The sequence below is a fragment of the Halictus rubicundus genome, chromosome 2 (genome assembly GCF_050948215.1).
Source record: "Halictus rubicundus isolate RS-2024b chromosome 2, iyHalRubi1_principal, whole genome shotgun sequence".
In the NCBI taxonomy this organism is placed as follows: Eukaryota; Metazoa; Arthropoda; class Insecta; order Hymenoptera; family Halictidae; genus Halictus; species Halictus rubicundus.
The window spans coordinates 6,573,817-6,597,001 of record NC_135150.1 but is presented as its reverse complement, the minus strand read 5'-3'; the positions used below and the strand labels follow the sequence as shown (position 1 = coordinate 6,597,001).

Sequence of the window (23,185 nt, the reverse complement as noted above, 5' to 3'; positions counted from 1 at the left end):
TATCTATTCAAGAGGATTGCGGAGAAACGATAGATAGAAGGAAGTGAGACGAATAGACTATAACGCGATAGATTTGGATTTATTAATTGTTCCGCGAGCGAATGCGATCATCGTTTAACTATGAAGGTTTTAATTAGTTACTTCCCGAGTTGATGTTCCTTATAAAGAACTTTTCTTCTGCGAACGCGAGGTATATAGACTCGAATAAATTATATTTGTGCTAAAAATGTGCTGAATATGTATATATTCATATATATATATATATATATACAGGGTGAGTCACCAAGCGTTAGCACCTCAAATATCTTTGTTGTTTCTAAAGATACGTAAAATATGGTAAGGACAAAGTTGAATGGTACAATGGGGCTGACACGATGCAAAAAAAAATTTTGTTTTTATGTCATTTTTTTGGAGATATCAAGGTCACCTTGACTTTTTTAAATGGAACCACCCTTTTTTAAACACCTACAATGATAGTCCCTTTCATTAGGAATTCAGTGACTATAATTAGTCCAAAATCATTCAAGGTCAAGGACAGAAAAAACGTATAAAACTAAAATATGGAAGCAGAATACGTTTATCACGGTTGAGACTTGTAGGAAATAGTAAACATACTATGGTCGTAGTTAAAGTAAACATACTAAGGTCCTTCAATGTTATTCAGCATTCTTATTTACTATCAGTATGTTTCCAAACGCGATTCCGCTATGTTATATTCGATGACTGAAAAGTGTGATATGATCACGATTTACTGTGAATGTAGAAAAAATGCAGTGCAGGCCCGACTACTTTATGAAGAAAGGTACCCCGAGCGAAACACTCCTTCTAGACATACTTTCACTAATACGTACAGGTTGTTTCGAAGTACTGGAAGTGTACATGCAACACAGTACAAACGGAAGAATCCCACGACTAATGAAGACAATGAAATTAATATTTTAGCAGCTATAGCTGTCAATCCTCACGTGAGTACGAGAAAAATTGCCCGGGAAGCAGGCATAAGTCAAAGTAGCGTAATACGAATTCTGGCCCGACATAAATTTCATCCGTTCCACATATCGCTCCATCAAGAATTGCACGGGAATGATTTTCAAAATAGAATTAACTTTTGTCAATGGGGATTGCTTCAAAATCATTCATTTTTTTTTCTAATGTCTTGTTTACGGACGAAGCAACATTTACTAATCATGGCTCAATTAATCTACGGAACGCCCATTATTGGTCTGTGGATAATCTGCACTGGCTGCGAGAAATTGATCATCAAAGACAATGGAGCGTAAACGTGTGGTGTGGTATTTTGAACGACAAAGTAATTGGACCATATTTCGTTAACGGAATGATGACGGGACAGAAATACGCTCAATTTTTGCAAAAAGATCTGCCAATTTTGTTAGAAGATGTCCCTTTACAAAATCGCTACGATATGTGGTACCAATATGACGGTTGTCCTGCTCATTATGCACGAGTAGCAAGAGAAACGTTGGATTCTCGATATCCAAACCGATGGATTGGACGAGGCGGAACAGTTTCATGGCCAGCACGTTCGCCTGATTTAAATCCACTGGATTTCTTTTTATGGGGTCTGCCAAAAGAGACCGTGTACACGGATGCTCCAACAACAGTTGAAGATATGCGTCAGCGTATCATCACAGCATGTACGAATATCACGTCGGACACACTTATCAGAGTTCAACATTCCTTCAGAGCTCGTTTACAACAATGTATCGACGCAGACGGCCATCATTTCGAACATTTATAAAATACAGGTATTCTGCTTCCATATTTTAGTTTTATACGTTTTTTCTGTCCTTGACCTTGAATGACCTTGGACTAATTATAGTCACTGAATTCCTAATGAAAGGGACTATCATTGTAGGTGTTGAAAAAAGGGTGGTTCCATTTAAAAAAGTCAAGGTGACCTTGATATCTCCAAAAAAATGACATAAAAATAAAATTTTCTTTTTGCATCGTGTCAGCCCTATTGTACCATTCAACTTTGTCCTTACCATATTTTACGTATCTTTAGAAACAACAAAGATATTTGAGGTGCTAACGCTTGGTGACTCACCCTGTATATATATATATAAATTTTAAAAATCTTTAAGAAAAAATAAATTTTTAATATATAATCGTCTATATAAGTATACAGAGTGGAAATTATAAAGCGTTATAGACGAATATCTCTAAAAATATTTATTATACGCAAAATATTTCAGATGAAAGTTGTTCAGTACCGAGGGGGGCATCATGTGGTGGGACTTTTATTTTTCCCGGTGGACACTTCAAGATGAGGTGAAGATCAATTTTTTTTTAAGTGGAATGATATGTTTTTTTATCCACCATCAAATAGTGCGTTTTAAGATGAGTTCAATGACCTATGATTCAAGGTCATTCAAGGTCAAACTTGCAGGGAAATGCAAAAAAAGTGTGATCGTTTTATTTGTTCTTTATTTTTATTTTATCGCTGTGTCTGATCTAGCCCTTAGTGTTGTGAGTCGTCGAGTGTTGTGAATTGAGAACTTTGTACAGCGTTATTCTACATTGTTATTGCACGTCCTTATTTACATATTATTTAGACAAGTAAGTATTTTCATTGCTATTATTTGTTACCGTTAGTCTTTTTGCTTATGCCCTTCTGCTTTATTTGTTTCATTGCTATAACTTTTCTTAATCTTCGTTAATTTTTTTAAGGCTACAGTTTTTCTTGTTGTTACTCAAAGTGTTGCTGCAGGTTAAAGTTACGTAAGTTTTTATTTCATCATTTTATTTTTAAAATGACAATAAAACATAAAATACAGAAATATTATATAAGTACTAAGAGATTTTCGCTTAACTTAAAATAACTAAAATTGATCTTTCATTTTCATTTAATTAACAGAATGTAATATTAACAACTTTTTATTTTAGGTTGCGGAAGTACACAAAATAGAAGGCGAAACCTCCTACAATTTTGTCAAGAGGGCATTGTCGATGCTGAGCGCCAATTTGGCGCTGTCTTACAGCTGGTTGGAGAGAAAGGGGAAGAAACCCTTCAATCACTACCAAACTGCGAAACTCGTTGTATGTGATTATCCCCCTTATATTAGTATCATTATTATAATGATTATTCGTAGAAAAATGAATGAACAAAGAAATTCTTATTCAAGGTGCAGCAAAAGAGGCTAAAGTGCCTGGAAGCCGCAAGGACGCCGAGGCGTCGATACAAATGTAGCTTAACACGTTAAGTGCCAAACATCAACCCCAGAGATTCTTACAAAATCAAAGTAATTTAATTAATGAAACCAAAACTAAAAATTTAAAATGTATTATAGGGACGTTGTCTTAACCCTTTTGACTTCGAAAGATTGCAATAAAATTCGGTTTATCTGGATATCACATAATAAAAATCTAAACCCAGTCAAAAATCACTGTCAGTCATATGTGACTGACGTGGCAGTTAACGTGTTAAGAGGGCGGCCGACCGCAACAAATGGATTAGTAAAAAATTTGAATTTTTAATGTTTAATTTGAATTTTAATGTTTAATTTTAATGTTTGTAACGCGACGAGGAACGAGATAACGTCAAGGCGCCTCCATCCCAGACGGAGAGTACGGTTGAAATATACCGAACGCCTGATGGTGGAATCGCCTAATATGTAGATAAATAATCTTTTTTTTTAAATAATTCGTTGCTCACTTTGTCTCTTGCAAAACTCTATTTTGTATATCGAACCAAACTCCCAACGTTTGTAAATATATTTTGGAAAATATATCCTGTGTCCCCCGATATTCAGATTCCAGTCATTCCAAAACTTCCATCGCAATCCTTACGTTACATGTTTAATTTTAATGTTTAATTTTAATGTTTAATTTTCATTTTCATTTTATAATAAATAGTAATAAAGAAATGTATTTCTTTAATCAGAAGATGAGAAACATATTTCCTCCATTCACTTATCATATCATTTCCACATTTGGTCTCTCTATTTATTGCTTTATTTTAAACTCGTTTCTCTCGTAAGTTGTGTTATAAAAAAATATGTGTTATATATTTGTATTTTTAGTTTTTATATTTTCCCTCCCACTCCCTTTTCGCATGACTCATTTCGTATGTACATTTGATTTTAAGACATGTAAGAGACGGCCTAAAGACGTTTTAAAGACGTACCGTTTTGTAACACAAGACGTTCAGGAGATATTCAGAAGCCGTTCAGGAGACGTTCAGAAGCCGTTCGGAAGACGTTCGAAACGTCGCATAGTGCGGACAAATATCGCTTGTTTTCGGCACTTCTCGTAGTTCGGTTATTAATGCATATATAGAGGAAATTTTTTACAGAAAATTATATTTACCAATATAGTTTATAATTTTAACAAAAAAAATTTTTAGAAAAAAAAATGTATTATTAAAAATTAACAAATTTATTTTTAAAAACTAACAAGTTTAGAACAAAATTAATAATAAATGAACCATATGTAAAATTAACAATAATAAACTTAAACAAATTATAATACTAGTGAATAAAATGAATAAACTCAACAAAATGCTATCCGAGCATGCTGCTGCTGCTTCGCTATCCGAGTCATTCTCAATACTTTGATTGCGACTCAAAATCATTGACTCTCGTGATCTTGTACATATCGATCTATCCTTACATTCTTATTACTTTTTCAATAGTTATAAAACATATATTTAAAACAAATTAAAAATACATAAAAATGATTGATATATAATTATTGCAAAATTGTATTATGCATAAAAATGGTTATTATATGATTATTATTAACAATTTCCATCTTAATACGCATTTTTTGCAAAAGAAATGTATTTCATATCGTGATATAAACGAATATTGAACTTTCCCAGTAAATTCCCCACTGTAACTGTGGCGAACAAATGGCAAAATTTTTTACAACCAAATTTGTTTACAAATGTATACTTATTCTTAATTATTCACAGAACATGAAATTTAACAATATAACTAATACATTTAAAAAGAAAATAACAAATTTTCCACGATAGATCCTAAAGGAAAGGTATGGACACTTCTTAAAAAGTTTATAAAATTGAGAGTCGCAAAAAGTGGCAGACAAAACTATGAAATTCTTAAACTATAGTAAGTAATGTATCCGAATATGCATAAATCTCAGGACATGTTTTGCCGTTTTTGTTTTATGTTAATTTGAAGTTTTATATGCAATTAACAAATAAAACCACCGTTGAAAATTTGTACAAAAAATAAATCTACTTTATTAAATGTATAAAGAATGCATATTCCTTGGTAAGAACTTTCCATTACACAGAATTATTATTGCACACTCATTTACATTTAATATAACATTTTTCGATTTTTGGCACTTTAGAGAGTGCCTCCATGGCCAAATTGTTTTACAAAAATCTAAATTTGGTTACTAATGCATATGCAATGGTAATTAGTCACAAAAAATTATATTTAACAATAAAATTAATAAGTTGAAAAAAAATTATTTTTATGCATAAAAAAAATTGTTAAATGATTTTTAAATGAATAATAATATGCATTTCCTGCTAATAAAGAGTTCTGCCAAAGGAAATTTTCGTGCATCGTCAAATAAAAATGTAGTGAGATGTGCCGACTTGTCCGCACTGTGCGTCGTCTTAATGATCAACAACCGACCGTGATTAAAGTTGTATAGTTTTAAAAATATAAGGTCATTAAAATAATAAAAATTTATTTATTTGAGAATGTTGTATTGTTGTATCATTATTGATTCTTTTGAATATTCTTTTAATTTTTTACTCTTTATTACCAACAGTTTAAATGTTTTGAAGTACAAAAAATATCATACTGTGTCGCCAGTGTCGCCATTTGCCATGTGGTTTCATGAACAATTGTCAACATAACCCGTAGAATTTTTGTGTGTAAATCGTGACAATGTCTAACAAAAAGAAAGTTAAAGTTTATAATACGAAGAAGAAGCCTGTTTCTGAAATAAAAGTAATCACAGAATTACAATCCAAGTATAATGACGTAAGCACTAATATTTTTATACATATTTTCTAAATATGTACTATACAACTTACTTTTACTAATCGTTATATTTTTATAGATTGACGAAACGAAAATAACAAAATTTAAAGACCTCCCTCTATCACCAAAAACCTTAAAAGGTTTGGCAGAGAATAATTACATTGAAATGACAGATATACAAAAGCAAAGTATTGGATTGGCATTGCGTGGCAATGATATTCTAGGAGCTGCGAAAACTGGTAGTGGAAAAACTTTAGCATTCCTCATCCCAGTAAGAAATTTGATTAAACATATATAATCCTTTGACTGCAACATGCTTTAATTCAAAGCCCTTGTAGCATTGTTGTGTGCTCTTGTAGCATTTTGCTACAAGATATTCATGTGACAACTACTGTGACTAATGAAAACAATTTACAAATTATAACTGCAGCACTCCTAAAAATTACATTGTTAAGAACAAGAAAACATTTAAATATATTTTAATATAGTAGGTTTTCGCTCATTGCACACCTGATCAAATGCCCATTCTTTATGCGAATCTTGTTCGTTGCATTTTGTTCATACAAGATGAGAAATGTAACTTAAAGGAGGTGTTGCAGCTATTTCTTTATATTGTTGTATGTACACGTTGATCGTGGCTTTTATCTAATAGTAGGAAAGTTATGAGTGGGAAATCTTGTGTGATTAATAGGATACCTTGTTCATTGCAAAAATGTTAGATCTTGCCTAAAATTCCAGTCCCATTTCCATACAACGAGCGAGTACCTACTATATATAAAATTTAGTAATACAAAATGTAGTGACAATATATATACCCGGTGGTTCACGAGAAACAGGCCACCTAAATAGCTCCGTTAGGCTTAGAGATAGAAGAAAACGTTAAAGAGAAAAGTTGTACTGTTAAAGGGGGCAAATATGGTGATATAAAAAAATGTTCCGATTGTAGTCGTTTTCAAGGTCTTTTCAGGGTCATTGATGATTTTTAAATACTACCATATATTTTTAACTTCACAGTGTTATAGCTGATGTTAAGACGAGTTCAATGATGTAGTACACTATGACCTTTAACTGACCTTGAACTATAAAATTTATGATAAAGCAATGATAACTTCAAAATGTGCAATAATTTTATTTGAATTAAATTTTTGAAAATCGCGTAAATTTTTGTGAGTTGGGTTTGTGGCAAATTAGAAATGACGATAGCCGATTGTTTATTAACATATTATTTATTGGCGAGGCTTCCTTCACAAATCATGGTCAAGTTAATTTAAGAAATATGCATTACTGGAGTAATGTGAATCCACAATGGTTACGACAAGCAGATAAAGAACGACCCTGGACTATCAACGTTTGCTGCGAGTTTTGAAGAATAAATTAATTGATTCCTTTTTTATTCCCGGCACATTAAACACAACAAGATACTTTACGTTTTTGGAAGAAACATTGCCCATATTTTTAGAAGACATGCCTTTAGAAATTTATGGGGTAATGTGACACCAACACGATGGCTGTCCCGCTAATTCTTCACGTACCGTAAGAGAATTTCTGAACAATAATCGCTGGATAGGACGTAATGGACACATAACATGGCCAGCTCGTTCACCCGATCTAACTCCTCTTCATTTCTTTTTGTGGGAAACACTCAAAAACGATGTGTATATTGATCAACCGACTACACCAGAGAACATGCAAAAAAGAATAATTAGATCTTGTAAATCAATTCCAACAGAAACAATTGAAAGTACAATTAATTGCCTTGTAAAAAGTTTAGATGCTTGTGTTACTGCTCAAGGTCATAATTTCGAACATTTAATTTAATTCAAATAAAATTATTGCACATTTTGAAGTTATCATTGCTTTATCATAAATTTTATAGTTCAAGGTCAGTTAAAGGTCATAGTGTACTACATCATTGAACTCGTCTTGACATCAGCTACAACACTGTGAAGTTAAAAATATATGGTGCTATTTAAAAACCATCGATGACCTTCAAAAAAACCTTGAAAACGACTGCTATTGGAATATTTTTTTATATCATCATATTTGCCTCCTTTAACAGCACAACTTTTCTCTAACATTTTCTTTTATTTCTAAGCCTAAAGGAGCTATTTAGGTGGCCTGTTTCTCGTGAACCACCCGGTATATTGTCACTACATTCTCTTTTAAGTAAGGCCATCTGTATATCCTTTTAAATTGTAATGATGCAAAAAATATTTTTATATAGTGTAAATGGTACCAAAGGCCCAATCAAATCAACAGTTTTTTGCATTCTGCTATATATTTTCTTGTTTCAATGTGCAATTGATAAAAATGATGTTGCAGTACATCATGCATTAGCATGTGTAGCTCATTTGCAAGAATAGTGCACACTTTTCTCTGTTTAAAGTACTACTTGCAAGATTAATAACTAATTATTTACTTCATCAATAATGCATGCTTCTCATATCCACAAAAATAGTTTTGTCATATCAATTGTCACTCAATTGTCACATTTTAGCCAAAATCTATAATTTCAGAACAGAAATTAAACAGCATTTATAAAAACATCTTTTTGGTTAGTTTTTTAATAAATAAAGAATCAAAGATTACGCGATAAATGGGTTAAAAATATAAAAAAAGTAGTGTAGAATGAAATTATAATTTTGTAATTGTTGAAGGTTTTAGAAATTTTATATTGCAAACAATGGACCAGATTGGATGGACTTGGTGCACTTGTCATTACACCAACCAGAGAACTTGCTTATCAAATATATGAAACATTACGTAGAGTTGGTATACACCATGATATTTCTGCTGGTCTTATTATTGGTGGAAAAGATTTGAACTTTGAAAAGAAACGTTTGGATCAGTGTAACATTATCATTTGTACACCCGGACGTTTATTGCAACATATGGATGAAAATCCATTATTTGATTGCGTAAATATGCAGGTATAATTATACAAAAGTGTACATAGTTCATTGTATCAAATATTGTTATATACTCGTTCACTTTTTACATTATAGGTATTGGTATTAGATGAGGCTGACCGTTGTTTAGATATGGGTTTTGAACAAACTATGAATTCTATTATAGAAAATTTACCTCCAAAAAGACAAACTCTCCTATTTTCTGCAACTCAAACGAAGTAAGTTTATTAATATTTTAATAGTATTTTTCTATTTGCAATAACTATTCTTATTACTTTTATTAGGTCTGTCAGAGATTTAGCCAGATTGAGTTTGAAAGATCCTATGTATATATCTGTACATGAGCATGCTGCTCATACTACACCTGAAACTCTTCAACAAAGTTATGTTATATGTGCCTTAGAAGATAAACTGTCAATGATATGGTCATTTTTACGAAATCATTTGAAGCAAAAAATTATTGTATTCTTCTCTAGTTGTAAACAGGTACAATAACATTCAACGTAATAATTTGTAATATCAAATCACTAGAGGCATGTAAGAACCCGAAAGTGTTGGGTCGGGTTGGATCAAGAATTTTATTCGAGAGCCCAAATGTGCTTGGGAATCCTGAAATTTTCAAGAACCGCACTCATCTCGACTCGTCCTGACCATCTGGTTGTTGCATAACTCTACAGATAACAAAGATACTAACGTTATTTCTATTTAGGTAAAATATGTGTATGAAGTATTCTGCAGGTTGAGACCTGGCATAAGTTTGTTAGCTCTTTATGGTACCTTACATCAGCTCAGAAGAATGGAAATCTATGAAACATTCTGTAAAAAACAATTTGCAGTTTTATTTGCCACTGACATTGCAGCTCGTGGATTAGGTATGTAAGGACTGTATCTACAACGAAATTGTCCAGTTCGAATATACAATCGGAAACAAAATTAAATAAACACCCTCTACAAACAAATAACTTTTTTAAATTGGACCTAACAACTTGAGTATTTTTTGAGATATTAGAAGGATTAGTTTACTACGTAATCTAACAAAAAAAAAATAAAAAATTACTATTGGTCGAAGTTGCAAAGAAAGAAGTAAAAGTCTGGACATTAAATATTTAACTATTTTTTATTCTGGACATTATTTGTAACATAGTCCATTCTAGATTTTTGTTTATTTTACTGTTTGTTTATATTTTTTGTTGATACATTTTTATTGTACTTTTATTTTATTATGATTTTAAAGTATTAAAATTGTAACGAAGTCCCCGCAAAGCCGGGATAAAGTATTCTATTCTACTCCATTCTAGATTTTCCTGACGTAAATTGGGTTGTACAAATGGACTGTCCTGAAGATGAAAATGCATATATACACCGTGCTGGTAGAACTGCTAGGTTTCAAAGCGGTGGAGAATCTTTATTAGTTCTATTGGCTTCTGAAGAAAACATGGTTGCTAAATTAAAGGAGCGCAAAATTCCAATATCCATGATCCAGTAAGTTAAAAATAATAAAAAGGAAATGTTAACATGTTCCGTGCCACGTGTACCACCGATAGTACATTACCACATCACCAGCATCATTATTACATCGCCAGCATTATTTAATGCCCAAACATCAAATGGCATGAAGGACAAGTCAAGTAAAAGCGGCTTGGCACGGAACGTGTTAATTGAATAGTAAATGGTATTAACATTCTTTTATTTAGGATAAATCCAAACAAATTACAAAATCCCCAACGTAAAATAGAAGCATTATTAGCGAGGGATGTATCATTAAAGGAAAGTGCTCAAAGAGCATTTGTATCATATGTGAAATCAGTTTTCTTAATGAAAGATAAAGAAGTTTTTAATGTTCATGCATTAAATACTGATGCTTATGCGAGGTAAGAAAAACACGTAAATTATTAAATCAATTTGCGTAATTAATTTTAAAAATAAATTTATGTTGCAATCTATAATTAGATCTTAAATTTATTTTTTATTAGATCTTTAGGGTTAGCTATACCTCCAAGGATACGGTTTTTGCAAAGAATGGATAAAAAACGACAGTCGTCTAATAAAAACTTCGAAGACAAAGAACCAGTTACAAATCATGAACCGGATAATTATAAACATAAAGAAAATAAATCGAAATCTACTGGTGATGAAGGATCTGAGGAAGAAGACGACGAAAGTATTAAAAATCATAAAACGAAAGCAACCAAATTTACATTTGGTATGGAAACGAATGCTAGTAATTATAAAATTATTTCTATATTCTGTAACGTAATATTTGATTATACTGTGTTTTGATATAGGCGACAGTGACAATGACGATGACGATGATGATGATGATGATGATGATGATGATATATTGACTTTGAAGAGAAAAAATATAGACATTGATGATATACCTGGAATTCCCACTAACGATGAGATTTTAGATTCAAATAAAAAGAAAGTTGTTACAAAGGCTGCAGTTGCTAAAAAAATTCTTAGAAAAAAAATAGTACCAAATAAGAAAACTACTTTCGACGAAGATGGAGAGGTTCTATAGATTTTTCTTAAATAAAACTTGTACTTACATGACAGTTGTATATATGTATAATTAAATGTAATTGCGAAATTTTTCAATTTTTAGGAAGTACTGGATCCTGCTAGGGTTAAAATTTCAGAAATAGCAAGGCAATATGAAAATGAAACAGAATCGGGTATTAACATAGAAATAGCTAAACAGATATTGCGCGAAGAAGATAAATTTGATAAGCAGCGGTTTAGACAAAAAATTAAGGAGAAACACAAAGAAGAAAAACGAAAATTAAAAACTAGTAACAAGAAAGAAAACAGGGATGACGATAGTGATGAAGAAGATGTGGAAAATAATGACAACGATAATACTAGTGAAAGTGAACAAAGTGGACCGGATTTATCATGGTTACCGGATCCGGATAAAATCTATGGTAAACAGGATGAAAGTGACAAAGAAGAATCCGAAAATACTAACTCTGAGGAAGATGAAGAGGAAAGCAAAATACATAGGTACGTATTGCAATAATTAGTACTAAACATATCTATAAAAATATACCTGTTTTATTCGTAATACTATGCTGATCTTTGGCATTTATATTTTTATTGTTTACAGGCCTCCTAAAAGGAAACTTTTAACACAGAAGGAATACAAAAAAATCAAGAAAAAACAAAAAACAGTACTTGGCATAGAGAACACACACTTAAAAGCGGACGAGGAACTAGCATTACAACTCTTGCAAAATTAAATAAGAATGTGTCAAATTTTTCAAATTTGTTGAATAAGTCTTTAATCTTCTTTTTCTAGGTGTTATGATACAACATTGTCAATGTCATTATTGATTTTTATCTAGATTTACGATCATGTAAACAAATTCAATCTGATTAAAGAATTTATCAACAGAAACGAATTCATCTTTATCGCCACATCTTTAATGGAAACAATTTCATATTTGATCATTAACTCAGATCTAATTTGTGTGTATATCAATGTTACTCAATAACAAGACAATATTATTTAATAAGATGCATCTATAAAAAATCGTTTACATGTCGAATGTATCCTACAAGGATAATTACAGTGTTTGAACAACTATATATGTTAATACTAATACTTACACTGAATATTTTACAAAGTTTATATCTTAATAATTCATTATAGTCACATTAGATAAAATATTTATATTTAATACGATTCGAATTTTGTTAATTTACTTAAAACTTATTATGTATACGTCTGTGCAACTTATGTGACTTTAGATTAATGAGTATAATGACTTCTGTCAATCAAAATGACAATGTAATACTTTAACAATCGATGGAATATTCTTGCTAACAAGCAAAATTTAATAGTACGCAGGTATTTTTCTACAAATTTTAATATCCAACAAAACGTATTTTGTCAGTCTTAATTGGATGCTACTTTAATGTGTTTCATAATAGCATCAACAACTTCCCTGCTTGTAGCTTGTCCACCAAGATCACGAGTTTGAATACCTTGATTAATAGTTTTATTGATTGCACTCTGAATTACCGTAGCATGATCTTTATGTCCAAGATGACGTAACATATCAACTGCAGCATTCAACATTGCAATGGGATTGGCTATATTTTTCCCAGCAATACTAGTACCAGTATTACGAGTACCTGGTTCAAATATAGTATAGTGGTCACCATAGTTTTTACCAGCTAATAATCCAGCTCCACCAAGTAGACCACATACTACATTCGATACAATTGCTCCATATAAATTAGTTGTTAACACAATATCAAACTGATGTGGATTGGAGACCAGCTGCATACAGGTGTTATCAATGATCATATCATTGTGAGTAATCTCTGGATAATCTTTAGCAACTTTCTTTGAAGTTTCTAAGAATAATCCATCAGAGAGTTTCATTATATTTGCCTTATGAACTGTAGTGACTTTCTTCCTTCCATGTCGTTTAGCATATTCAAACGCATATCTAGCAACACGTTCAGAATTAGAGCGTGTAATGACTTTCATGCTTTCTACAACACCGGATACACTTTCATGTTCTAACATGGCATATTCTCCTTCTGTATTTTGTCTGACAATGACAATATCAATGTTTTTATGACGTGAATTTACTCCTGGATAGGATACACAATGCAAAACGTTCACATAAAGATCCAATTCATTTCGAAGAGCTACATTTCTAGAAAGTACTCCGGCTTCTGTACTTTTAGTTTCAATATTTCCTTTTAATGCTACACCATTTCTACGAATTGATGTAATAGCATAATGTAGATCAACATTGTCATCTGCATTCGGATCAATATCTACATCTTCAAAATCTACTGGTACACCAGCATAACAGAAGACCTATAAAAAGTACACAAAAAAATTATGTAAGACATTTATATAGATTATGAAAACTTTATCCTTCTCCTTCATCCAGACATATTACTATAATTCAAAAGAATATTTCACACGGCAGAATAATACAGCATAGAAAGGTCTTTTTTTGAGCTGAAAATTGAACGTTGTTTATTCATACCTCTTTAACATAGGTCATTAACTCTGGTCCAATACCTGCACCAGCGAGAAGAGTAACTGCGTGACGTCCACCATAATGCGCCTTTGGTATAGGCATTACTTTTTTAATACTTGGAGTTTTGTGTTGAATTTCGAATGCAGACATGGTAGCACATCGGTAAATTTGAGATACAACATTTTGCGGACGTAAATATTTAACAACGGATCGAGCAGCCATTACGAATATTTGTCTGTAAATTACGCATAGATCATAATTAAACTGCAATTTTACAATATTTAATAGTATAAGAAGATTAATTGATTTTTAAATACATACTCTATTACTTTGCAAATTCTATTTTAACAATACCTTGAAAGTCCTTGCCAACTCTGAATTTTCAGCGCCGTTTGAACTGTGGTTTTTGTAGAACGGCAAATTAACGTCGAAACTTTAAATAATAGCGCCATCTGGATAATGTTGAAATCAGTTGACATAAAAATTGAATTCAAATTTTTCTTTTTTTGCGAGATTGATTTTTGTTTTAATAATGCAACAATTTAGAATTTTTCTCTTTTATTATAAAACACAACCTCTTGTTTCAGTATTTTAGATTTTAGTAAACAACAATGGATTTAATATTTCTAATATAATATTACATATATATATATCCGCAGCTTTGTTAAGGAGTTATTAATGAAAAACACGGACCAATCGGAGCACGGTTATAGCGATCTAATTCCGGCTCAGCCAATTCAACGCCACGCTCAGCGAGACGTATCACCTGACTGATCCGTGTTTTTCATGAACATTTTCGCAGAGGAAAAAGTTACTTTAAATGATTTCAGCAATCAGTCCTTAGAAGGAAATACAACATTTTTGGGACACACTGTATAACAACAATATTTTCAATACGAACATTATATATAGTTTATATTAACTGAATAATGTATAAATCAAATTTTAAAAATGTCATGTTTAATGGAAAAACTGCATTAATATATATTTTGAATGTTATAATTCCAAAAATTAGTTTTAGACGATATTCAATATTTACTTTATGCAATTAAATGAATTATCGTAAATCTTCCTTTTATTGTTTCATGGGAAAGAGCAAATCATGCTGTTGCTAAAATTTAACGTACAATTCTTTTAAAATGATTGGTTGAAAACAGTTTTAAAAACAAAAACATTACTACTTATGTATTTATATTATACTTTTATTGTATTTTTAAAATAATTGTAAAGTTTATAAAAGATATGTTAATTTTTCAAGTAAGAAAACGTATAGTTTAACTTATGTTTAAAACAAATAATATTTAAGGGTAAAAAATAGGAAACATAGTCAGCCAAATTTCTGCAGGTGGTCAGCCTGCAATTTTTCGCGGCAACGCAGTCATACGACCACATAAGACGCTAAAGCAAAAGAAAGCCCGCCGTGTCGTTCCTGCGTATGTGCTTGCTTGGTGTTTTACTCTTCTAAGTACGTATCGTAACTATAAATTAGGTATGATAAGATAATAACTAAAGTAATCATAAAAGAAAACGGTATAAATTCATATTACTTTTTATCGACTTACTTTATAAGTTCAATGAATAAAGTGTACGACTGTTTCCCGGCAGCCATACCGCCATTTTGCGCTGTGATCATTTCAGTTCTCTTTACATCTTAGAAACACTATTTACGTACAATCGTTAAATATATTGTTATTATCTGTAGAAATAATTCATAATTTCTACACGTAATTTATATAAGTCCATTATTAAATTGAATGGGACATTTCTATCAATAGGTTTCCCGTATTATTTTTGCCAGTTTTTTAAAGTTATACAATTTGATAGTTTTGTTTATTATTCAGTTGTAACATTTAGTTTTACTACTATTAACAGTTATGAGCAAAAGTAAAGATTCGTCTGCTGCCGAGACTGAGGGTGGAGAAGAGTTCAGTGTTGAAAAAGTTTTGGATAGAAGAGTGGTGAAGGGAAAGGTAAATTATTTGTATATTATTGTTTAATTTTATTGTAACTTATAATTAACACGTTGGCTATCGCGGGAACTTTATATGTTTCGCGCAAATCATGTCTATTTCATTTGTATTACTAATCGATTACTATTAACTAGACTGCAGATTTTATGCATTTATGGCAAAAATGACCTGGCGAAATATAAAACAGTAAAAAGAAAGAGTTCGAGAGCATTGATATGCTAGTTTCAATTTATTAAAATACTTTTAAAAAAAAAGAAATTTTTATTTTGCATAAAGATCCGTAGTCTACTAATAATTATTACTAGTTACTTGATTATGAAGTTTGCACATTACACTGTAGTTTAATTAATTTCAGAACAAATCCATTGATATTCTGTTTCACTTATTTTATGACAATCGTTTTTCAGCGCTGGTCACTGATGACCACGACAGCAGTCAACGTGTTAAAGGCTTTATGACATTTCTATGGAACATTAATTAATTTATTGAATTCAGGTTGAATACTTTCTGAAGTGGAAAGGATATTCCAATGAGGACAATACTTGGGAACCAGAGGAAAATTTGGACTGTCCAGACTTAATTGCACAATTTGAAGAACAACGGAAGAAGAAAGAAGCCGCTGCCATTGGTAAACGTCATGAAGACAAAGAACAAAAGAAACGAAAAAGCACACCTATTCCGACAAACACCAAAAAAAGAATGACAGAAGAGAAAAAACCTGAAGGTTCTTGTTACTTATATTAGCTTGTTTAAAAGCATAATTAATGTGTTTAATTTGTACTTAACTAATATATTTTACTTGATTTAGGTTTTGACAGAAACTTAGAACCAGAAAGAATTATTGGTGCAACAGATTCAAGTGGGGAGCTTATGTTTTTAATGAAGTGGAAAGGAACGGATGACGCAGACTTAGTCCCTGCTAGAATTGCTAATGAGAAATGTCCACAAATTGTGATCAAGTTCTACGAAGAGCGATTAACATGGCACAGTCCTACTCACGATGAAGAGAATTCAACAAAAGCTGATCCAGAGTAGCGTCCAGCCTTTTGGTATACATGCACAACACGCATTAGAATCTGTCGCATATAACACACCAACTAGCGTGTACAAAATGAAAGTTCAAAAGTTTATTGCACAGTAATAACAATGTGGACTTCAATGTATTTTACAATTAATACCAACTTATATTTGAACAATAGACAAGTCATATTACATACATGTGTCACTATTAGAAAATAATAGTTATTCTTACTATGTACTTTCTTACAATAAGCACCTGCAGTTCTATTAAATATATTTCTAATAATTCTAATGTTTATTAGTTCCAATTTAATGATAATTTGTATACATAGTGATCCTTGTAACACGTGACGACTTCAAATAACTCTTTAAATTATTAACCGTAAAGAAATATTGTTATTTTGCTTTTTTACCGCAATAGGAAGGTCACCTTCATTTCTTTAAATGGAGTGCCTAATATTTATTATTCAATATGAGTGAAACATGAAATTTTGCGTAAAACAGCTATTAGCAAACATACAGAGATATTTTCAATATAATAATGTCATTAGTATATTATACTCTTTTTTTAAAATCGCAACGTTACAAGAATTACTCTATATTTATGATGAAATTGAGAACTTCATGACATTATTTAAATATAATATGACAATGTATAATACGTACAGACATTTGAATGGAACCAGTTATCATATTTCCTTAAAAGTGTAAAAATGTTTTTAGCGATAAGTATAACTGTACAAGCACCAGTTTTTATGTAAGAGAAAATTTATATTATGACAAAACAAGAACAATTTCTTATCCAAGACCCTTTCAATCTCTGCACGAGATTCATGCGTTTATTACAAATTGAAAAGTATTAAAGTTAGCGACGGTTAAGATCTTTTTTTAATTTTTCTAGCATGATACAGTATTGGTAACTTAATGTAATGTGTAATATTCGTTTCTTAAGTACTTGAAAAGATGCAGACAAATCTTTTAGTATGTAAGTAATCATAAGTACATACATATATGCCTTATTACTTTATGTGAAATTATAATTAAACTCAGTTTTTTTTATAATGTATAAAACGTATTAATTTCTTATGCATACACAATCATCTAGAAAGAAAGGGCATTAAAAATTTACAAAAATTTTTTTACTGTACGATTAATGCCTAATCCTTTTTACATTTTTCTTGAAAGTTTTAGAACCTTTTCGTTTGTGTTTATTGAAAAAACCTTTAAGTTTTTCATGTCGTTTTGTTTCCCAATCTATTTGTTTAGCATTTGCGCCGTCTGTTGTATTAAACGTATCTGTGCCACCATGTTTACCCTTTTGTTTACTGTGCTCTTCAAGCATTTCTGCAAACTTCTCTGCAGATACAAATATATTACTATCTATTCCTTTTGACTTTTTACTTCTTTTAATTTGTCCTTGATTTTTCTTTGTCTGTTTATTTTTGATACTTTGCGAAATTTTATTATCAAATATATCTTCATTATCACTCATATTATCATCAAAATCTATATCGCTCATATTATCATCAAAATCTATATCACTCATATCATCATCTTCATCTAAATCTATATCATTTAAATCTTGTAATTGATTGTCTGTGCCTTCATTTTCATCTAAATCTGGCTCTGAATCATTTATGTCATTAGAATCATCGATTTCCTCATCGTCCTCTGAATCTTCATCATCTTCTTCAGTATCTACAAAAAATACTTAAAAGTTGTAAAGCTGAAATAGAAAGAATTTCTATATTGAAGAAGAAAAAGAATTATGTGACAAACCTTTTTTCTTCTTTTTCCTGGTTTGAATGTCAGCTGCAATGTCTAGATCTTCGAAGTCTTTACCGTCTGTTAACCTTCCCAACATATCGTCAAATTCTTCACTGTTAATACTTTCTGTATCATCATCGTCTGCTTTAGACTCGGCTTTCACTTCCTTCTTCTTGTTTAAATACCGATATAAGAATAATTCGTCAACTGGTATCCGTTCTTCTCTTTCGTTAAGATACGTGATGCTATCTACTGGTATACATCGGATACCTTTTGGTGTATATCCCGCACGTTGAGCCAAAGGATCATTTCTCCTTTGTACCTTTTTATCTTCTAATTTCTTTGGATTTTTAAAAACATAACGATCCAAAAAACGCATTAAGGATAAGTCTTCTAACGGATCACCAGAATAATCAATTAATTTTCCTGTATAAAAATAATACATTTCATTTACTACCAATGTATATTCAATGCTGAGCTAGATTGTTTATGTTACTAATATACATGAATAAAATACCTTCGATGATTGTACTCGCAAATAATGCGACACTCGGATGATAATGTTTAGATAACGTTATTAATTCAGTACTTAAATCTTGAGTTATTCCTGCATAAAGGGGATTGCGGTAAAAAGGATCATACTCTTTTTCTTTAGATGATTCAACTTTTACATCATCATCTACTTTGAACTCAAATTTTGTTTCCTCAGTTTCATCACGTCCAATTGCAATATTTGTTAGTAAAATAGAATCTTCTGAATTTATCGGTTTGTTGAGTTCATCAACATTTTCCGTACTGAACAAAGTATCTTTAGTTTCAGCATCTTCGTTTTCAATTTTAATATATGTTTGTGACTTTAGTAATAAATTTTTCAATTCTTTATGTGTATGAATAATTTTAGATATTACATATAAAATTGCACACGTCATATTTGCAGGAAAGTATAATGCAATTTGCAAACTTCTTCTAATAAATGCATATAAACGTGGTATCTTCTTATCTTTTTGGAGAACTCTAAACAATAAATTAAGAAACAATGCACGTTTATTTACTACTCCAATCTGTGGGTCTAGTAACTTTCTATAAAATGTAGAATAAAATCTATCTGATTGAACCTGATCTTTCCCTGTGACCTACATAAGAAATATAAGAATCAGATTTAAAAATTCCCATACATTAAGTACCTCGTATAATGTACAGCTACATACCTGATGTAATAAATTAAGTGCATTCAGGGAAACACTGAATGATCCAATATGTACAACTTTGTACACAGAATCTATATGATTATTTAAAATGTTTGAGTCCATTTTTGCAAATGGATAAGCTCTATTTACACCAGTTAAAATTGCTGCCATCATTCTACTATCTGGTTCCCCCTTTTTTAAACAAGCTTTGAAAAATGCAAAATACACTTCAATAAGGGTAGATGCAATCTTTTCATCTTCTTTGCTCAAAATGAATTGCGTTAACAAACAAATTGCATAGTATTGAGCACGTTGTGCCATGTTTTTTCTGAACAACAATTTTTCTACTTCTCGCAACACAACAAGTTTCATATTTGGATGCTCATGTAATAATTTATTTAAACAAAATATAACTTTAGATCCTACTTTACTACTTGGATCTCCTATTTTGTTTACAATCAGTTCCAGAAGCTTGTGTTCTTGCTCTGAACTTCCAATCAGCAAATCTGTCATCACTGATATTGCTGCTTCACGATTTGCATCCACTGTATCTGAAGCAATATTTGCTAAAGACATAATAAAACGTTCATACTGTTCACGTAACTGGTCTTCGAAATACCAATGTGTCATTAATTTTTTCTTTGATGCATCTGTTTTTACAACTGTTTCCTTATCATTGCTTTGATCAATTTCGTCCAAGTTTTGCTCTTCAAACTTGAGTAGCTTAAATTCCGGATGAAGTAAATCAGATAAAAAGAGATCTCTTAATGATTTAATTACCATGATACATTGATTATGCTTTGCTATCCGCACTTGATTTATAAGCATTGTAAGTCTAGCCAAATTATGTTTTGGATTATCTTGAACTAATACAATAGCAGCTGCAATTTTATCTGAAGTTGTACCTTGTGCTAATGCTGTTTTTAACCATGCTGTTTCCGAATCACGAGACTTTGATTCTTTCAATTGATAAACAGATGTTTCTGCATCTAAGTATCTTTTAGCTTCCTCTTTTAATTTTGAAACTTCTGTTTCAGATTTAGAATGTTTGCATGGTCTTTCCTGTTTTGAATATTCCTCATACCACTTTGAATCACCACCACCAGTGGCTTTATCATCGATTCCTTTTTTCATTTTCTTAAAAATACAAATATTCGCTTAAAAATTTATTAGAAAGTAATATAAATACAATACTACTTTTCGTGATAAGTTGCAAAATTCTTACCTCGTGGTTAACCTCAATAACATTGATAGTTATAAAATTTGTTTCTATAAGGCAGCATAAAATAATATATTAAGTGAAATACCAAAAGGTTTTAAGTACAACTTTTTACAGCAAAAAATGTTCCTGAACGTCAAATAGTTTTCTTATTTCAAAATAACAAAAATGTATGACCACAGACAAGGGATAGGGGTAGACCAATCACCACATGGCGTTTTGTGTTGCACGATCTGAAATACCGACATCGGTACAAACCATGTGGGGAACATAGGGATTTAATCCCAAAGTCCCCAGGCAATTCCCCAACCGCTATCCGGCGACGAAGTTGGTAGCACCGGCTACCAACCGTCGCGCGCGCCGCCGCGCGAACGAGGAGAGTGTATAACGACGCCGACGAGAGCAGACACATGGCGGAGCTCTATCGTCGTAGAACCGAGTTTGCGAATCGTGTAGTAATCACTGTGCGCGCCGTGAAACACAATAAATATCAGTGAACGCTCGTTCACCTATCGACGGGAATAGCCGTGGGATTTATTCTCCCGCTACCTCACGTCCTGCATCCTAGGAGTAAGCAGTTGCCGTAGGAGACTGCGTCCTTCGATCTCCTGTCCAGAAGCGACGTACAGTGAAGATTCGACTTATGACACTCCCGACGTTCCCAGCTATTGTCACCCGGACACCTCACACCACTCGAGAACCGGCGATATAATTCCGATGATATTTACTTGTGTAACAAGCATTAAAAGTTTCGAACACAGAGAAGGACAGCGTATGAGGAAGAAAGAGACGCGACGAGTCGAAGCGTTCGGAAAAGATCAAAGCTCGCGTGAGCGCAGGCCTTTAAATGAAAAATGTAACTTCTTTATTATTAATTATTTTTTTATGAGACTTTCACCAATGTATTCGTGGCATTATTCTGATTAAAATGATACCAAACGCGTTATAATTCGGATCACATTTACACTAATTTTTCGTTAATGTAATTGTTATGGGAATGTCAGAGAGGTCTATCGAAACCCGTATCGTCCAGCGGTTCTGGGGTAAGTGCTGAGCGGTCTCCCACAGTCCTCTTACCGGAAGGCATGCTTGCCTTCCCCACTCCGTGGCCAGATCCGCCCCGAAATCATCTCGATTGTTTCTTCATCCGACACGTCACCGATGACGTCGCGTCAACGGTAGCGTCGGCAATCGGCAATTAGGGATCGGCGTCTCTGTCACCTATTTCAAAGCGTCGGCCGACTCTCAGAGGTCGCCGCTCAAGGCATCAGCCGACTCTCAGAGGTCGCCGGTCAAAGCATCGGCCGACTCTCAGAGGTCGCCGGACAAAGCATCGGCCGACTCTCAGAGGTCGCCGCTCAAAGCATCGGCAGCCGTCCCTGATTGGGCCCGAAACATATTGGCGCTAACACGGCCAGACTGACCTGCTTCACGCTCTCGAGAAGCGTCGAAATACAGGCGTTTCGAAGCCACACAGAATACTTTCATACGTTTCCCGCAATCATTACGCCGAATTAATGGCCACATTTTCAACACCAGAATCATTATCAGTAAACATGCATCGCTCAGATTCCTTCCCATCACAGTCTTTCCACAAGGCAACAGGGACGAATCCCCTACACAGACCCAGTCTCATCACGAATAACAAAGGCGCATCCTGCACAAGGACCCAGTCTCAGCGGACGCATCCCGTGCCCGGACCCAGTCTCAACACACAATAACAGAGACGCATCCTGTACACGAATCCAGTCTCAGCGGACGCATCCTGTACCCGGACCCGGTCTCAACACAAGGTAACAGAGACGCACCCTGTACACGGACCCAGTCTCAGCGGACGCATCCTGTACCCGGACCCAGTCTCAACACAAGATAACAGAGACGCACCCTGTACACGGACCCAGTCTCAGCGGACGCATCCTGTACCAGGACCCGGTCTCAACACAAGGTAACAGAGACGCACCCTGTACACGGACCCAGTCTCAGGGGACGCATCCTGTACCCGGACCCAGTCTCAACACAAGATAACAGAGACGCACCCTGTACACGGACCCAGTCTCAGCGGACGCATCCTGTACCAGGACCCGGTCTCAACACAAGATAACAGAGACGCACCCTGT

General features: G+C 32.9%; 4 protein-coding genes across 5 annotated transcripts; 2 read left to right on the top strand and 2 right to left on the bottom strand.

The window, feature by feature from the left end:
* The first annotated feature begins 5,801 nt into the window (after window positions 1–5,801).
* On the top strand, window positions 5,802–12,296 carry LOC143363609 (putative ATP-dependent RNA helicase DDX10). The gene is made up of 12 exons (XM_076804173.1): window positions 5,802–5,987; window positions 6,067–6,258; window positions 8,645–8,917; window positions 8,993–9,114; window positions 9,181–9,382; window positions 9,606–9,768; window positions 10,195–10,378; window positions 10,591–10,767; window positions 10,870–11,099; window positions 11,182–11,411; window positions 11,505–11,902; window positions 12,006–12,296. The coding sequence occupies exons 1-12, from the start codon at window positions 5,892–5,894 to the stop codon at window positions 12,136–12,138; spliced, it is 2,400 nt and encodes a 799-aa protein (XP_076660288.1). The 5' UTR covers window positions 5,802–5,891; the 3' UTR covers window positions 12,139–12,296.
* Idh3g (Isocitrate dehydrogenase (NAD(+)) 3 non-catalytic subunit gamma) lies at window positions 11,934–14,357 on the bottom strand. Of its 2 annotated transcripts, none has more exons than XM_076804180.1 (3): window positions 14,260–14,357; window positions 13,912–14,140; window positions 11,934–13,736 (listed from the first exon to the last, which is right to left on the bottom strand). In XM_076804180.1, exons 1-3 carry the CDS (start codon window positions 14,355–14,357, stop codon window positions 12,798–12,800), a joined length of 1,266 nt encoding a protein of 421 aa, XP_076660295.1. In that variant the 3' UTR covers window positions 11,934–12,797. The 2 variants fall into 2 exon arrangements, with proteins under 2 accessions (XP_076660295.1, XP_076660300.1); XM_076804185.1 differs by having other exon boundaries at window positions 14,227–14,347.
* Window positions 14,358–15,302: 945 nt separating this feature from the next.
* Window positions 15,303–17,187, top strand: LOC143363624 (chromobox protein homolog 1). Its single transcript, XM_076804189.1, has 4 exons — window positions 15,303–15,370; window positions 15,778–15,875; window positions 16,371–16,599; window positions 16,684–17,187. The coding sequence occupies exons 2-4, from the start codon at window positions 15,780–15,782 to the stop codon at window positions 16,908–16,910; spliced, it is 552 nt and encodes a 183-aa protein (XP_076660304.1). The 5' UTR covers window positions 15,303–15,370; window positions 15,778–15,779; the 3' UTR covers window positions 16,911–17,187.
* On the bottom strand, window positions 17,017–21,318 carry Noc1 (Nucleolar complex protein 1). The gene is made up of 5 exons (XM_076804171.1): window positions 21,075–21,318; window positions 19,871–20,986; window positions 19,180–19,795; window positions 18,675–19,088; window positions 17,017–18,593 (listed from the first exon to the last, which is right to left on the bottom strand). The coding sequence occupies exons 2-5, from the start codon at window positions 20,981–20,983 to the stop codon at window positions 18,046–18,048; spliced, it is 2,691 nt and encodes an 896-aa protein (XP_076660286.1). The 5' UTR covers window positions 20,984–20,986; window positions 21,075–21,318; the 3' UTR covers window positions 17,017–18,045.
* Between the last annotated feature and the right edge of the window lie 1,867 nt (window positions 21,319–23,185).

Coding starts and splice junctions, on each gene's coding strand:
- LOC143363609 (XM_076804173.1), top strand. CDS start 5,892: ATGTCTAACAAAAAGAAAGTTAAAGTTTATAATACGAAGAAGAAGCCT. Junction 5,988..6,066: donor TACAATCCAAGTATAATGAC/GTAAGCACTAAT, acceptor ATATTTTTATAG/ATTGACGAAACGAAAATAAC. Junction 9,769..10,194: donor CATTGCAGCTCGTGGATTAG/GTATGTAAGGAC, acceptor ACTCCATTCTAG/ATTTTCCTGACGTAAATTGG.
- Noc1 (XM_076804171.1), bottom strand. CDS start 20,983: ATGAAAAAAGGAATCGATGATAAAGCCACTGGTGGTGGTGATTCAAAG. Junction 19,796..19,870: donor CACTTAATTTATTACATCAG/GTATGTAGCTGT, acceptor TTTCTTATGTAG/GTCACAGGGAAAGATCAGGT. Junction 19,089..19,179: donor TGCGAGTACAATCATCGAAG/GTATTTTATTCA, acceptor ATTTTTATACAG/GAAAATTAATTGATTATTCT.
- LOC143363624 (XM_076804189.1), top strand. CDS start 15,780: ATGAGCAAAAGTAAAGATTCGTCTGCTGCCGAGACTGAGGGTGGAGAA. Junction 15,876..16,370: donor GAAGAGTGGTGAAGGGAAAG/GTAAATTATTTG, acceptor TATTGAATTCAG/GTTGAATACTTTCTGAAGTG. Junction 16,600..16,683: donor AGAAGAGAAAAAACCTGAAG/GTTCTTGTTACT, acceptor TACTTGATTTAG/GTTTTGACAGAAACTTAGAA.
- Idh3g (XM_076804180.1), bottom strand. CDS start 14,357: ATGGCGCTATTATTTAAAGTTTCGACGTTAATTTGCCGTTCTACAAAA. Junction 14,141..14,259: donor AGTTGGCAAGGACTTTCAAG/GTATTGTTAAAA, acceptor CGTAATTTACAG/ACAAATATTCGTAATGGCTG. Junction 13,737..13,911: donor TAATGACCTATGTTAAAGAG/GTATGAATAAAC, acceptor TACTTTTTATAG/GTCTTCTGTTATGCTGGTGT.